The following is a 14693-nucleotide window of genomic DNA, read 5'->3' on the forward strand; positions in this document are numbered from 1 at the left end:
TTTCTAGCCTTTTATTTCTTCTAAATCTAGATCATGAATAACTGTAATTAGACACCTACTGATGCTGACGGTGTAGCGTAAGGACATCTGGAACAAATTTTAAATGTATTGGAAAATGTCTCTGTACATGTGAGTGCACACTTGCATGACTGAGTCGCTGCTAATGCCTGTGTTGCCAGGGGACGGAGACATGTAGGTACATTGTTTTTATCACAGTCAGCCACACATACAGACTGCCCACACAAAATACTAGACTTTATAGTCTGTTCAGCCAAGCTCAGCATAAGCTAACAGCACCCAAAGGATTCACAGTGTTGAAGGGTTGAGCCATCAGTGGTATGTTCTGGGGAGTTGGGGGGGGGGGGGACCTACTTCCTGGCGGACAGGAAATTCAACTTCCTGTCTTGATTAATGGGGGGACTGTTGGATCACACAGGGGCACTGAGGGGCCTCCCACACACAAAGCTCCCACAGTTCACCTTGAATGTTAACCCCTTTTTTTCTGTGCTGGTTCTCAGCCAAAGAGTGTTTGAGAAAAACTTGTGACTAAGTTATTTTGAAATGATGTAGATAAGATATTCACCAGCTCATAACAACATGTCAGCAAATATTGTGACAGAGAAAAGAAGGCTTATTTATGTATCAAGCTTTCCCCAGAATATGGGTGCATGCTGTTGTTGAATGCATGAGGGTCTGGATCCAGTAAAACTGGTGTTACTCAACCTCAAGTCACCGGTCAGCAGTCTTGTCAGGCAACAATGTAAACAGTGAAAAGACTCCTCAGAGCTGAAGGAATGCAGCGAGTGGCAGTGTGCTCTGCAGTCACTCACTAATGGGATGTTAGACTTGTTATAAACCAGGGAGCGTCGAACGCAAGAGCAAATATGGCAAACCACTTTGCAATGCATTTCACTGATGAAAAGTGTGAGAGGGGGCGTAGGAAGTGTGAGGGGAGGCAGGTCAGGGAGGGAGGGATGAGAATAGAGAGAGAGGGGTCCTTTTTAAGATTTCATGTTCTCCTCCAGCCCCCACAGTTTGCAGATAAAGGTTGCCATTGCCAAGGTGACTTGACAGAGAAAGGGAAAGTATCTGGCTGTTTCGCCTGTTCTTGTGCAGGAAGCTTAGAAGCCAGAGCCACAGATAAGATGATTTCAGTCCCTCCTCCACAGAACAAAAGCTACACGCATGATATACTGCCTTAAATACCTCAGGACACTTTGGCTGCTGTGTTCACTCCAAAGCTGCCTAAATATGCGAAACATGCAGTAATGAAAAGGCACCCTATGCTGTGCTGAAGCTGCTTTTCCCTTCTAAATACAAATGATCTCCATACTGAAGAAGACAAAGACACAATGCTTTACAGTCAAGAGGAAAAAACTCTTATGTTTATTAGCCATGAATTTCACATTGTGAAAAAAATGTACAAAATAATGCCATAAAAAATAGAAATTAAACTCTTACATGACAAAGAAAAAAATGAAACGAATGCACATTGACAGTGTGTTTTTTTCTGTCTAATTTACATCATTATGTGAAGCAAGATACTGTGCCCCTATCTGAGCCAGCTGGATTTCCAGACAAAACAGAGGAAAAGCGGAGGGCAAGAGTAGAAATGGGAAATGCCACTCAGCAATTAGGTGCAAATTGAAGGGGAATTCATTACTCGCTGTTGCCAGGGAAACTTGCGTTCTATGGGGAAAAAATGCTACTATCTGATTGGTGGGGCCAAAAGCTTTGTGTTCAGTGTTTGGAGGAGGTCGTGGAGCCCCAAGGTTTCCACTGAAGTCCTTAAAATTGCCAATAAAAGGATGAACTTGTGGGTGGCTTAAGGAGCTGAGCAGGAATTTACAAAGCTGTTTACCAATTGATCCCCACAGATTTGATTTGTTTCATGAATCCACAAGGAAGGACATTTGAAAAAATATATACATATTCCACCAAAACACATTGAAATTCAATGATTTCATTAATATTCAATTGGAAAACGTCAATGTTCAGGTTACATAGACAGACATACAGACAAAACACTGATTAGAGTTACCAAGGATTTCATATGCAAGTGGTTAAGACATTCTCTCTTTTTGGTCTTTCAGAACTTGCAATGTTTTCTTTCTTCCTTTTTTATGTGCATCATTGACACTACGTTGAAAAGCACTGCGGTGTCTGCCCTTATCAATGCACAGCTTACTGGATTCTCTGGAACTCTTTCTTAACCCAATGGTGAAGAAGACTGTGGGTTAACACCTCGACGAGCCAAGATAGCACATGTGACAGTCCTCCAGCTGCCCCAAGGACAGCTGCAAAGACTGTTGCATTCTTAACCATGTCAAGGTTAGTTACTGGGTCGCATACCGCACCGTTCCAGCAGCCTTATCTGTTTTATGGTTCAGATTTTCATGTTTTGTTAGTACAGTTTGGACCCCAATGGGTCTATTTAAGACAGGTCTGGACCCAGGCGAGAGCTTAAAGAGAATCTATCGGAGGTAAAAATGAAAATTTCTTTCAATACCATTCAGTCTTCTTATTTGGATAGCAACCATGTGGCCTAAACTGCTTCATATCATCAGTAATCCGAGCCATTCTTCCTCTTCCATCAATACTCTGTGAGAGGTTAACCTCTGTCTCTTTTGAAAGAATTTAAAGTTCCTCCTGGGAAAGACTGAATTGTGCAAAATGTAGCCCAACTGAGATCAGATAAAACACAACACCTGGCCATGCATGACATAACCCGAAACATAAGTTCACATAAGAATGCAGGCAGAGAAGAAATAAATAGGATTAAACATATTAACAGAACAGAGTAATCATTGTCATATAAATTAAGCCTACATTGCAGCAAGTTTAAAACAAAACTGATTCATTCTCAGTTTAGGTTAAGGTGACAAGATTTCTGTGACCACAGAGAAGAGTTCATGCCAGTTTTACTGAATCACTATGAGTGGACATGCTCTAGAAAGGGTTCAGCCATGACTCAGCAAGCGAGCAACTGCTTTTATCAGAATAACAGAAGCACAGCCAGGTTTGCTTTTACAACATTAAGTGTACAGCTGAATGTGACAGTGTTCTTTCTGAAGCGATGGATGGATCCTAACACTGAATACCGCCCCTGTGTATAGTGGGTTAGTTAACCGGCGTTTAGCGAGTGTTAATGAGTAGCTACGAAACAACAAACATGTAAGTTTGTGACCCCGAGGCACCTCGACCCCCGCCGGCCGCGCACAGATCCCCTCCATCCTCCTCAACCTCAGCTGGTGTTGGTCGTCAACACCTCATGGCTTGCAGTGACAGCAAACTGCCAAAGCCTTCATAAGAGGAACACTCAAAGGTTTGTTTCTGTGTCAGAACTGTTAGAAGCACGGCTTTGAAAGAAGAAAATAAAAGATACAAGGGGGTCAAACAAAAGAGCTTATTAGAGAAGAAAAAGAAGTGATTTGCTCCTTCATTGTGCCTTTTATAAATCGGCTATATTCCGTTAAACTGAGTTTTTTCCTATAGCACACCAATCATTGCATTCTCCTTCCCCTCAACCTAAATAGAACATCCATCATGCTATACATTGCAGCCTCGATGAAAAGAGAATTTTTTTATCATAGAGAAAAACATCAATGCACATTCTCACAAGCCTGTCATGACTAAATGGGAAAATGCAGGTTGTGTGATATGTTTGCAGTCCTCGTATGGCAGCATGAAAGCATATGCCGGATGTACACAAGGTTGGAGTTTGTGCCTCATAAAACAAGCAGCAGTTTGTTTGGTTTGTTTGCGTAAGCTACTGCCCTGTAGGCCTCAGCATCCTTTTTTGGAAATGAGAGTAGACATCATTCCAGTAAAGTATCCAGCTTTTGTCCAGTTTCTGCATCTTTGCAACATCAAGATGAATGCGGGTGTCTGTACATCACTGCTCAGTGTCTCTTTTAGAGGAAGATAACGTGTGCTTCTTCACAGTTGGAGTCCAGTAGATGGTGCAAAACAGGGAAATCTGAGGGAGAGAAAAGAATAACTTGTTAAACAGGCAAAGACGATGCCTGTAAGCAAACAACGCTCAACAGTTTAAAGGGGACTTTTTAATTATTTAAAGCATAAAGGAACAGAAAATAATAAACATCTAGGAAAACAAGGCTCAGACTTAAAGCTGCTGGGTCACCTCACAACCCTTTTGAAATTTTAATTCCTGCTTTCATTACTTTACATTGTAAAAGTATTGATGATGTATCAGCACTGTATCTCCTGCTAGACTAATAGATTTGGTGAATCCACCTACTCTGTTTCCTCAGTACAGCCCTCTGTCAAGCTTCTTACTTCCCCCTCAGCCTACTACACTTTTCACATCGAAGTGTGTTTTACTCTTATAATTTCACTCTGATCTTTTCTGTTTTTAAAGCCTTTACTTAATATTTACTTATCTGTACGGCACAACGGTACGGTTACAGGCTTGGCAGCCCTCTATGTCTAATGTGAATGTAATATCATCAGCTATCTCTGTTTGGACGTGGGTCCTTTCCATTGCCGTCGTTGCCAGAGGACGTACATGTGATGAGTGAATAAGTAATCCTTGACGAGCACTTTTTACCCAGTAGCAGTTTGGGTAGGAGAGAAATGTCTTGCACTGGATTTCAGTTTGTTTCAAGTTCGCATTTAGCGGAATACATTTATGAACTTATAAATCAAAGTAGTTTTACCCATGTTGTGGGCTGACTTTTCTTATTCACTGCACTTAACTACATGCTCTGACACTTAACACTTTGCAAAAATGACATAAAATGTTTTTAAGGAAAAGGTTGATAGATGTACATTTTGGGAAATATGATTATTCGCTTTCTTGCAGAGAGTTAGATGAGAAGATTGACACCACTCTCAGACATTCTTCTCAGCAAGAAAGCGAATAAGCGTATTTTCCAAAATGTCAAGTGATTCCCCTACCACTATGCATGTGTCATGCGTCGTTCTTTTAACTGGAAACCATTGATACTGCCACATTGCCATGGGAATTGGAAATCCGATGAAGCTGATCAGGTTACTTTAGTAGTGTATGTAGAGACTGCTTTGTTTGTTGTGATGCTACATTAGTTATTATTACCACCCGGGAGGTTTTGTTGGTTTGTATGTCTGTCATGGATTACGGAAAACTACTGACACAATTTTCATTAAACTTGGTGGAAGGGTGTAGCATGGGCCAAGGAAAAACCCATTCATTTTCGGAGCGGATCTGAATCACAGGGCAGATACACAAGTTATTTTTCACTTTTGTTGCTTTTGACAGGGCATTTGTGCTGCATTAATGTGGTGTCAAAATAATTGGAAAATAGATTTCCAGTATGGGAAAATCCACATTGCATTAACATTGTGAGAAAGGGCATGGCTTGGCGGAGGTCTCTGCACTCTGAGTGCCCTCCTAGTTTAGTCATATTCTTAATTTGCGATATGACACAACATATATGCTGCAATTTGGGTTATTGTAATGTAGTTATATTCCCGTAGCCTAAAAACATTTTTCCTGGCCATAAAGCTGCATCTCAGTTCAATTCATTATATCATTCAAGCAAATAATGAAAACCTGCATTTGGTTTCTGTTACTTTTTGTGTGTAAGTAACTTTTTCATCCTTTGTCAGTGCCTACTAAAAGCTTTCCAAGGAAAATAAATCTTAGACAAGTTAGATTTGTTCCCCTGGGAAAAACTGAGAGGGAACTTAGTCTTTCTCTCACAGCTACAATCTCCTTCTGTGAGGTCTAACATACTTCCTTGCCCTTTTATCCCTAAACAGTCAGCCTTCTTTTCCATTCCTCCACATTTCGTCTTTTTAACTCGCTCAGTGAGGAGACTGTCAGTTGCCATGACAGGCAGGCGCACCGAAAACAAATTCTGTATTAAATTAGTGGCAGGATTTCACTTCACTGAGCACTGTGTTGGATTGGCTTCAGTCTAGTCTCTCCTTTTCAGAGATGAGTCACTGAAAAGAAAGGGAATAATAAGTCTTAACAAATATTTCATCCTGTGGAGAGGAGGAACATCACAGTATTGCAGCAGTGAAGCTGCTCTGAGCTGCTTCCTGGCATTATCACATGGGAAACTGTGCTGTGCTGGACAGCTGGGGAGTCACTCTAATTCTCCCCTCCAGCCATTTCAATAAATACAGCAACATGAAAAGGACTGCATGCATGGGTATGTGTGGGGGCATCAGTGTAGGGTGTAGCGATTGTATGATGTGATGTGATCGTGATCCTGCAGCATGCAGAAAGATCAGCTTTGCCAGCTGACTACCCATGCTCCACATGCGTCTGGCCTGTTTATCATCACAGCGGGAGGGCAGGGTTAGAATGAGTTAAAGAATATATACTGTAGATGGAGGCTTTAGACTGTAGAGTTCAACGGGACATTTTCAGAGCGAGACCACCCGTATCAAGGATAATGTGTGTCTGACTGAGCAGAGGGGCGGCTCTCTAGCCCTACAACTCTCCCTCCTCACTTCCTCTGCTGCCACTTCTCTCAGTCACCTCTACTTGCAACCCGTGATGAATGGTTTCCGACACTGCGTGAGTCGCTGCCTTTCCTCGCATAAAGACCATAACCTCGTCAAAGGAAGGCGACTGAGAGTGGATTAGCCTCGCCAGGGTGTTGTAGCCTGCTGGTGTGTGGCTTGCCTAATTGGCAGACCCCTTTTCCCTCTTAGAAGGATTTCCCCCACAGGAGCAATAAAAGTATCCTATTCTCTTTCAATTACCCTCTCTGTCCTTCGGCCCATCCCCACAGCCACATAACTCACTTAACTAACGCACACAAGCCCAAATCAATCCCCCCACCCTCCCTCCTCTATGCTCCTTCCTCTCTTCTTCCCTACTCGCTGTCAGTATTTCTCTTATTCTGAGAAGAAAAAAGATCTCTGTATCTTTCCCAGATTTGAAGCTTCTCTGCCAAAATGTTACAATGTTTATGTAAAGTGAAGTGTGAAAATGTAATATTAGCCAATATATAATTATATATACCTCCACCGATTTAGCATTACCCTCCCATAACATTGTCGGACTCACTATTGACAGTTTAAAACAAATCTATATCGATGCAGCAGAAATAGAGATTTTATTCCATTCTTCTTCCTTGACCTGGCGCCTATATTACCCACAATGCAACCAAACCACCAACAGTGAGATGCTAGCCTCATGCGGGAATGAGGAGCACGCTAAAGAGGTCTGGTAAGCTAATTTCTCTAATTTCACAGCCTTAGATCTTCAGATGCAACTTTATGCAGCTTATTTTGTTTACATATGTAGTGGTACTCCTTAAGACCTGTAAACAGACAAAGAGACATGAAACATACCTCATGGAAAGGGTGTAGGTAGAGAGGTTTAGGCTTAAGCAGGCAGATGTTTCCAGGTGCTGACGAAAGCAGTGGGAATGAGCGAGTATGGCACAGTAGTGATGCTGTTCCAAGCATCCAGCGTGGGGTCATAGCAATCAAGAGTTTTACACCGCTGTGTGCCAAAGTACCCACCCACCACATACAGTTTGTTCCCCGATGCCACAGCCTGGCAGCTCATCCGCTTGGCCGTCACGTCGCCCACTTTAGTCCACTGGTAGGTGTCACTGCTGAACTTATAAGCCGAGCATGCTGAGAACTCTGTATCCCCGCCCATGACAAAGATCTGGTTTCCCAGCACGGCGGCGGCTGTGTAGCGCCACGGCTGCGGGCAGGACGCGGGCACAGACCAACGGTTCTCCTGTGGATCGTAGCATTGCACCTTGGGCAGCTTGTCGTGGGTGACGCTGGTTCCTCCAAAGGCAAAGAGCTTGAGCTTGACGCTGACCACTGCTGCATTGCTCACACCCTCTCTCAAAGGAGCCACCATGGTCCACTTGTTTGCCACTGGGTCAAACTGCTCCACCTGTTTGAGCGATACAGACGGAGAAGCTGGGAGGCAGCCAGTTGCTGCCGTGTGCCCTCCTACCACGTAGAGGCAGTGTTTCAGCTCTGCAGAGCCATGGCCAAATCTGGCAATGAGCATGGGTGCTGCCTTTGACCATTCCTCTTGGATGGTGTCGTAGACCCACACATCTTTGGACACACCGTTCTCTGAGCCTCTCCCACCAGTGATGTACACCTTACATCCGATGGCGCAGGCGCTGAACTCCTTCCTGGGGCTGGGAATGTCGGCCTTGGGGATGATCTCTTTGGCTTTCTGGTCCACCAGGTACAACTTGTCACACATGAAAGTCTGCCCTCCCAGAAGAAATAAGGCATGGCTGGTCTTTCTTGGTCGAGCACACGGGCTGTTAACTACGCCATCGTTTTGCAGGATCTTCAGCTTACAGCGGATAGCTTCATCCACAAGCTCCTTGCTCTTGGGCTTTGCGTTGATCAGCTCTTCTGTAGAAACGTTCTCCATGAGAAAGATGGCAGGCAGCAAGGCCAGGCGGACCGTTCTCAGGAGCTCTGGAAGGTGGCAGTGTCTCTTTTCCAGGTCATAGTTGATCCAGTTAAGGGCAGCTTCATAAACCAGTCTCTCATCTTCTGTCTCTAGCTCCTCATGGGACAAAAGCTGCACCACCATATCTTTGGGCAGTTGGAGGAAGTCCTCTGTCTTGCAAATAGCGGGAAAGTTGCTGAGGCACATGCCCCAGGAGAGCTCTGACAGCTTGGTGCACTGGTGGGCGTCAGACAGCAACAGCATGCCAAGGCAGTTAGTTGGGTGAAGGTTTCTCTCTAGGAATTCAGCACAGGCATCCCGGATGTCCTGAAACTCTAGCATGTCCCCAGCCTCCAATAGTGACTCTGCGTTTTCTTCGTTGATGACCACACGTGATGAGTACGCATAATCCAGCAGGAGCTCTAAAACCTCTGGGTGGATGGAGTCACGGAAGTCGACCTCACTGGCCTGGCTCTCCCTCAGCCCGCCGCTGAACATGGCCTCAAAGTAGCGGCTGCAGGCAGCCAGCACGGCCCGATGGCAGGGGAAAGAGCGGCTACCTGCATGAAGCAGGACGTCTGTGAAAAGACGTTGCTGCCGCAGCGAGTTGAGGTGCATGAGGACACTATCGGCATAGGAGGACTTGTGGAACAGGTAGATGTTCATCGAGCCAGTGCTGGCTCGTGATTTTCGGTTCTCATGGACACACACGGACATTTTCATTGAATCCTGAAAAAGTAAAGACAAGAAAAATCTCTCTTTAGTGCATGTTATATTTAAAGTGCATTACACAAGGTTCTACCGGTTCATGTTTTTCTGAGGAAATTTGTTTGTCATTGTGCGGGTTATAGATTTTTCTTTAAGTGGTTTTTGTCTTTAAATTCGCACCTATGGGGTATAAATATAAATGTTGTTGTTGTTGTTGTTTTTAGATTATTGGTGTATTTCAGTCTATGAATTCACAATCATTGGTTTTTGCTTAAAGTTGCTACATCATAAAGCTGAGACAGCCATCGGTATTCTCAATATGACTGAAAGTCAAACAAACAGCCCCCCCCCCCCCAAACATCAACTAAATAATTTCAAATCATTTTGAAATTCAATAAATGGTTGCCCTTGATGTGGCAGTAAGACAACAAGAGAAAAGTCCTCTGTTAAATTAAACCCTCACATCAATTATATTTGCGATGGGAAGAGCTTTTTGTGAGACCCGAGAGCATCATAATAATGACTTTCCCGTAAAGAGGAGGCAAGCTTTCAGTAATATGGGAGCCTGTTGCTGTTCAGACACAGTTTAAGGAAAGAAATTAGATAACGTAAGTGTTATAAGAGTGTATCTTCTATCATTTAATCTCCATCTAAATTCACTGAAAAGTGTTATAGTTGGCCTAATTCTCAGCCATGACTACAGTAAAGGCACGTGGTGTGATTTTGATGCTGGAATATGACATTTTGCAGCCCTAATATCCATACCATGACAAATGATGTAATCCTTCCCAAGAGATAGAGAGACATTAAGCAAGAGATCCAGAGATTTCAAGTGAAACAACATACGCCTGGGACTTATGAAGGTCAAGTAGATAACAATTGTCTTCTCGCAGAGACCACAAGGCTTTTCTACTTTCAACCCCAAGCAGCACTAATCCCCCTCTTTTAAATATCCCATGATTTACAAGTAAGAGTCCCTTTGTAGAGCTCTTTCAGAAAAGAGGCAGGACTCTTTATGCACCAAATTTACTCCACTCCCCTCCAGAAAGTCACAGCTTCCATCTTCACTGTCCTTGCCCTGTCCTCGCTCTGAGCTCACATTCATTCCAACCAATTTCCAGACATGTCAAGAGCCTCCAACACGAAGCCTGTTTTCAGAAAGAAGATTGAAGAGTAAACCTTAAGACCAACAATGCCTTTTTACACGCAAAATCTGCCTTTTTAGTTTTGAAAACAGGCAGTAGGTGGTTGTAGCATGTTTGTTGTTTTTCTCATTGACAGCCAACAGCTGCAAGTTCAAGTTTTCAAGACTGTATGAAATGTATGAAAACCAGCTTAAAAGAGAGTGATAACATGACACAGACATTTTGTATTTGTCTATATCTTTATTTTGGAGGAACTACAATACTGTTTTTTAAACCATGAAAGCTTATCACAATTGTAATCTATTGTAACTGACTGAAGTCAAGCTGACCACAGCTGCCATTTGTTTCTCTGTCAGTAAGAACATGTTTTACAAACCTACAGCTGGTGCGTGTTTGACTCTGAAGACAAAGATTTTTTTGAGAACTACCGCTTCAAGGCTTATAGAGTTCAAAAGATCCCAGGTGTCATAAATGATTCCGCTGCAACCCAACTGCGGAGAGGAGAGGACAGTTTCCATTTTCCTTAAATTGCATCATCTGTTTCAAAATCCTAAGAATGCTGTTTCATGAATAGACAATCAGCTGAGAACCCTGTAAGTACAAATGAAAGCCCAATGCGGCTTTCCGGGAAACGATGTCACTCACACCTTTGGCTTCAACAGAACTGTATAGCATCTTATAAGTTTCAGGGACATGATTACCCAAACACCCAGGTTGGCTTTTTTGTTGCAGCTGTCATTGGGGGAAACACAACCTGTGGAATGTATTCCATTTGAAAGTATTCTCACATATTATGAACTATTTATTTTTTCATAATAATAATTAGAAGAATATAATTTATCACAACGTGATTAAATACAACACCAACCTTGGTTTAACAGGATTTATATTACTGACAAAACTAGCAACTCGTCAGCTTGTGGCCTCTGGCTCAGATACTCTATAATGAGAATATCTTGTTCTTTCACCTGCGCATGTCACCTCACACACACACACACACACACACACACACACTGCGGCTCATGTTTTCTAATTGGGAGTTGTAAGCTTGATTTGAATAAGTGGCCCTAATAAACCCGGCACTAAATTGGAGAGATTTTGCAAATACTAATAATTAGCATGTTAATAAACATAACCTTCAGTAGCTTGCAGGTAGATACACATTTCAGTTAGTCCAACAGGAAGTCAATCAAACAAATTGACAGTTGTGATTTGTTCTGATTATGCAGTATGATCATTATCTGCTCATATAGAAGGAATACATTTTTTTAAACAATTTTGCATCACTTAAGGTTTTTAGAAAATACATAAAAATAAGCTCACATACACACAGTGACCGCAGGAGAGAGAGCTGAACAAAGAGAAGAAGAGCAGCAAACCAGATACGTATTCCATTTGCATATTAAAGGATAAAGCCTGCATTATCAACTAAACCTGCAGGTCCTGAAACCCCAGTGTTAATCTATATGTAATTTAAATGTGAATGTGCCCTTTGTTACAAATGTACTTGTCCTCAACATCTGTCCAGTAAGGATGTTTTATGATTGTATAGTTTCAAAGTTTAAAATGATATTCTCCTACATAGACTCTTATATCTTAATCATGACCACCAATTTAGGCTATTGGCTGTATATAATGTAAAGATGTTTTCTACAAGCTACTAAATGTCCATCTGCTCATTAACCCAATACATGTAAAAACAGGTTAGGTTAGTGCAACCCATATTACTTCAATTTGGTTGTTCACAGTAGACATTGTTACAGTGTGACAAGTCTAACAAAAACTTTCTTTGCTGAAACAATTATCAGATGTCGATCATCAGGAAATTAATCAGCAACTATATAATTGTAATCATATTGGTCTGTGAATGTAAACTGAATATTTTTTGGATTTAGTTGGACAAAACGAGCAATTTCAACTGACTCAGTGTTATATCTGCATTATATAAGAATAAACATGGCTTTCTTTTAAGCCTCACTACAAGTGTGTATTCTTGCCAGATGAAAGGTAATAACTAAGTAACTAACTAACCAACAAACAACAATTTGGCCATCTCAACTTGGTTTACTAGTTGTTTGTTTAAGAACTGACTTAGAAGTGACTTAACTTGAAAAAATACAATATATATTTTAGTACTAATAAGATGATGTATTCACTTTGACGTCCACTGGTGATAATAGGTGTTATCTATTACATGACTGTTTATTTAGCACCATGAAGGTTATTTGTATATTCATTGTGAGTATAACTTCACTGAAACCGTCAAATAGTTTTGATCATTGATAAGTCAAGTCATGAGATGTTGTCTGTATGTTTATCTGTCTTGTATGTCTGGCGAGCCAAAGAAAAATTTCCACCCTGGTGGACAATAAAGATTTATTCTATTCTATTCTATTCTATTCTATTTATTCAAAAATGCTTCACATTCTGCTTCAGCTTCTCAAATGTGAGGATTTGCTGCTTTTCTTTATCACGTCTCATAGCAACCTGACTAACTGTTGGTTAGATAAATCAAGCAGTTTAGAGATGCGATCGGACATTTTCCCCTAATTCTTAAAAATAAATTAAATCAAAATAATTATCACTGGATTAATTGCTAACTAAATTCAGTTGCAGCCCTAAAACCAATTACTTATTAATAAATTGTATCGTTATTATTTTCATCAATCAGTGCTCGTGGTATTGTAACTTGTCAGGCTATTTTCTGTCACAGTTACAGAGTCAGTACATTCACACCAACGTGCCCTGAGAGGAAGAAAATATGCCAGCAGTGAGAGAGTGAGTGATTGGCTGGACGGCTGTGAGAGTTGTCATCCTCATCCCCTCTACAGAAAAACAGATCCATAGGCACATAACAGGAAAGCACATACATGCCTCACTCACAAAGCACGCAGTAAAAAGGCATGCACATGCCGCCTCTGGACTTTATATATGAGGCCTGGCTGGCTGCAGTCTGTGTAAAATCATTGCCAGGTGTTCACAGTCAACCATGGACTCAGGAAGAGGGATGGTGGGAGAGACTTCAAAAGTAAACACCAGGCTTATATAGGCCAGTTCTGTGCATCTGCCACTTTGGAAGAGAGAAAAAAATGAAACAAGATGCAAAATAAGAGGACACACCAGCAGCTATTGATTTGCATCCATCTTAATCTCTAATTTATACACACATCTGAGCGAGCTTTACTGTGTTTAAACCAAAGCCATGCCACTTAGAAATAGTGTATATCACCAAGAGGAGCGTGTCACACCTTTAAAAACATGTCAAACATCTCGAGGATGCATGAGTATGCAGGGACAAGATGCCGAAGAGACCACAAAGGACTGAGAGGAGAGCTCATGAAAATAAAGAAATAGTAGCCTACAATCAATGCGTTGGGTAGATTATAGCCAAGCGATAACATAATATCGACATAATCAAGGAATGATAACAATAATGGAATGATAACAATAATCTTTTGTCCACATTAGCCTGTTTTCTGTTGCGCCGGAGTTTTCCATCAGCAGGTGATCAGAAAGGGATGCTGTTACAATATAAAGATCTGTTAATAAGCTATAATAGGTGTCACCTCTATATAGGCTAGGGATGTGATTTATTGTCAAATGTACCTCTTTGGGTGAAAGCAGGAGTTCAATTGTGTCCGCGGTATCCCTCGAACATGCCACTTCTGAAAGAGCCACGATGCGAACCTTGCGCTCGGGGAGTGTAAAAGAACTCCTCGGTTATTTCCGAAAAGCTGGCGGATAATCGGCGAGGATGAGGCCGTTTTCCTCAGATAACGCGCAACACTGTCTGCAAATTCCGAAACAAAATATACGTATACAAAGGCCTCGCTTAAAATAAACGGGCTTTGGTGTAAAGGATGAGATGTTTGGATGCGTTCCTCCAGCGCTGCTGCTCTGCTCCTGTGTGACGGTCCTCCTCTTGCGCTCCCACTCCTCTCTCACTGGAATCAATGGGTGTGTTTACACTGAGAGAGGGGGAGGACCGTCACCGCGCGCAGGAAATGGAGAGAGAGAGAGAGAGAGAGAGAGAGAGAGAGAGAGAGAGAGAGAGAGAGAGAGAGAGAGAGAGAGAGAAGGAGAGACAGAAGGCCTATGCAAAAAGATCTCCCAAGGCAGGAGTTTCCTCCTACACACATACAAACAAACACACATCATCACCGTCTTCTTTAGGTTGAAGTATTTCTGTATTTCCATTTTGAACTAGGCTACTTTATACTTTTACTCTACTATATTTCACAGGGGAAACATGTTAGGCTACTTTCTACTCCAATTTGACAAGTATGGTTACTTTTAGCTGTAGTGCAGGAAATAAGTAGCCTACCTTAAGTACCTGCATTTAAATTCCTAGAAGTAGGCTATTGGCAGCAAAGTAAAAGTACTTGTTCCACAGAAAAATGGCCCCTGTGAGTGATATAGGCTACTATTAGCCTATTAGA

General features: G+C 42.0%; 1 protein-coding gene across 1 annotated transcript; it reads right to left on the bottom strand.

Annotated features, from left to right (window-relative positions):
- Positions 1–1356: 1356 nt before the first annotated feature.
- On the bottom strand, positions 1357–14196 carry enc1 (ectodermal-neural cortex 1). The gene is made up of 3 exons (XM_031317679.2): positions 13861–14196; positions 7315–9130; positions 1357–3979 (listed from the first exon to the last, which is right to left on the bottom strand). The coding sequence occupies exon 2, from the start codon at positions 9122–9124 to the stop codon at positions 7349–7351; it is 1776 nt and encodes a 591-aa protein (XP_031173539.1). The 5' UTR covers positions 9125–9130; positions 13861–14196; the 3' UTR covers positions 1357–3979; positions 7315–7348.
- Positions 14197–14693: the final 497 nt, after the last annotated feature.

Source organism: Sander lucioperca, chromosome 14 (genome assembly GCF_008315115.2).
Source record: "Sander lucioperca isolate FBNREF2018 chromosome 14, SLUC_FBN_1.2, whole genome shotgun sequence".
Lineage (NCBI taxonomy): Eukaryota > Metazoa > Chordata > Actinopteri > Perciformes > Percidae > Sander > Sander lucioperca.

Excerpts from the sequence above, each read along its gene's own strand:
- enc1 (XM_031317679.2), bottom strand. The coding sequence starts at position 9,124 with ATGAAAATGTCCGTGTGTGTCCATGAGAACCGAAAATCACGAGCCAGC.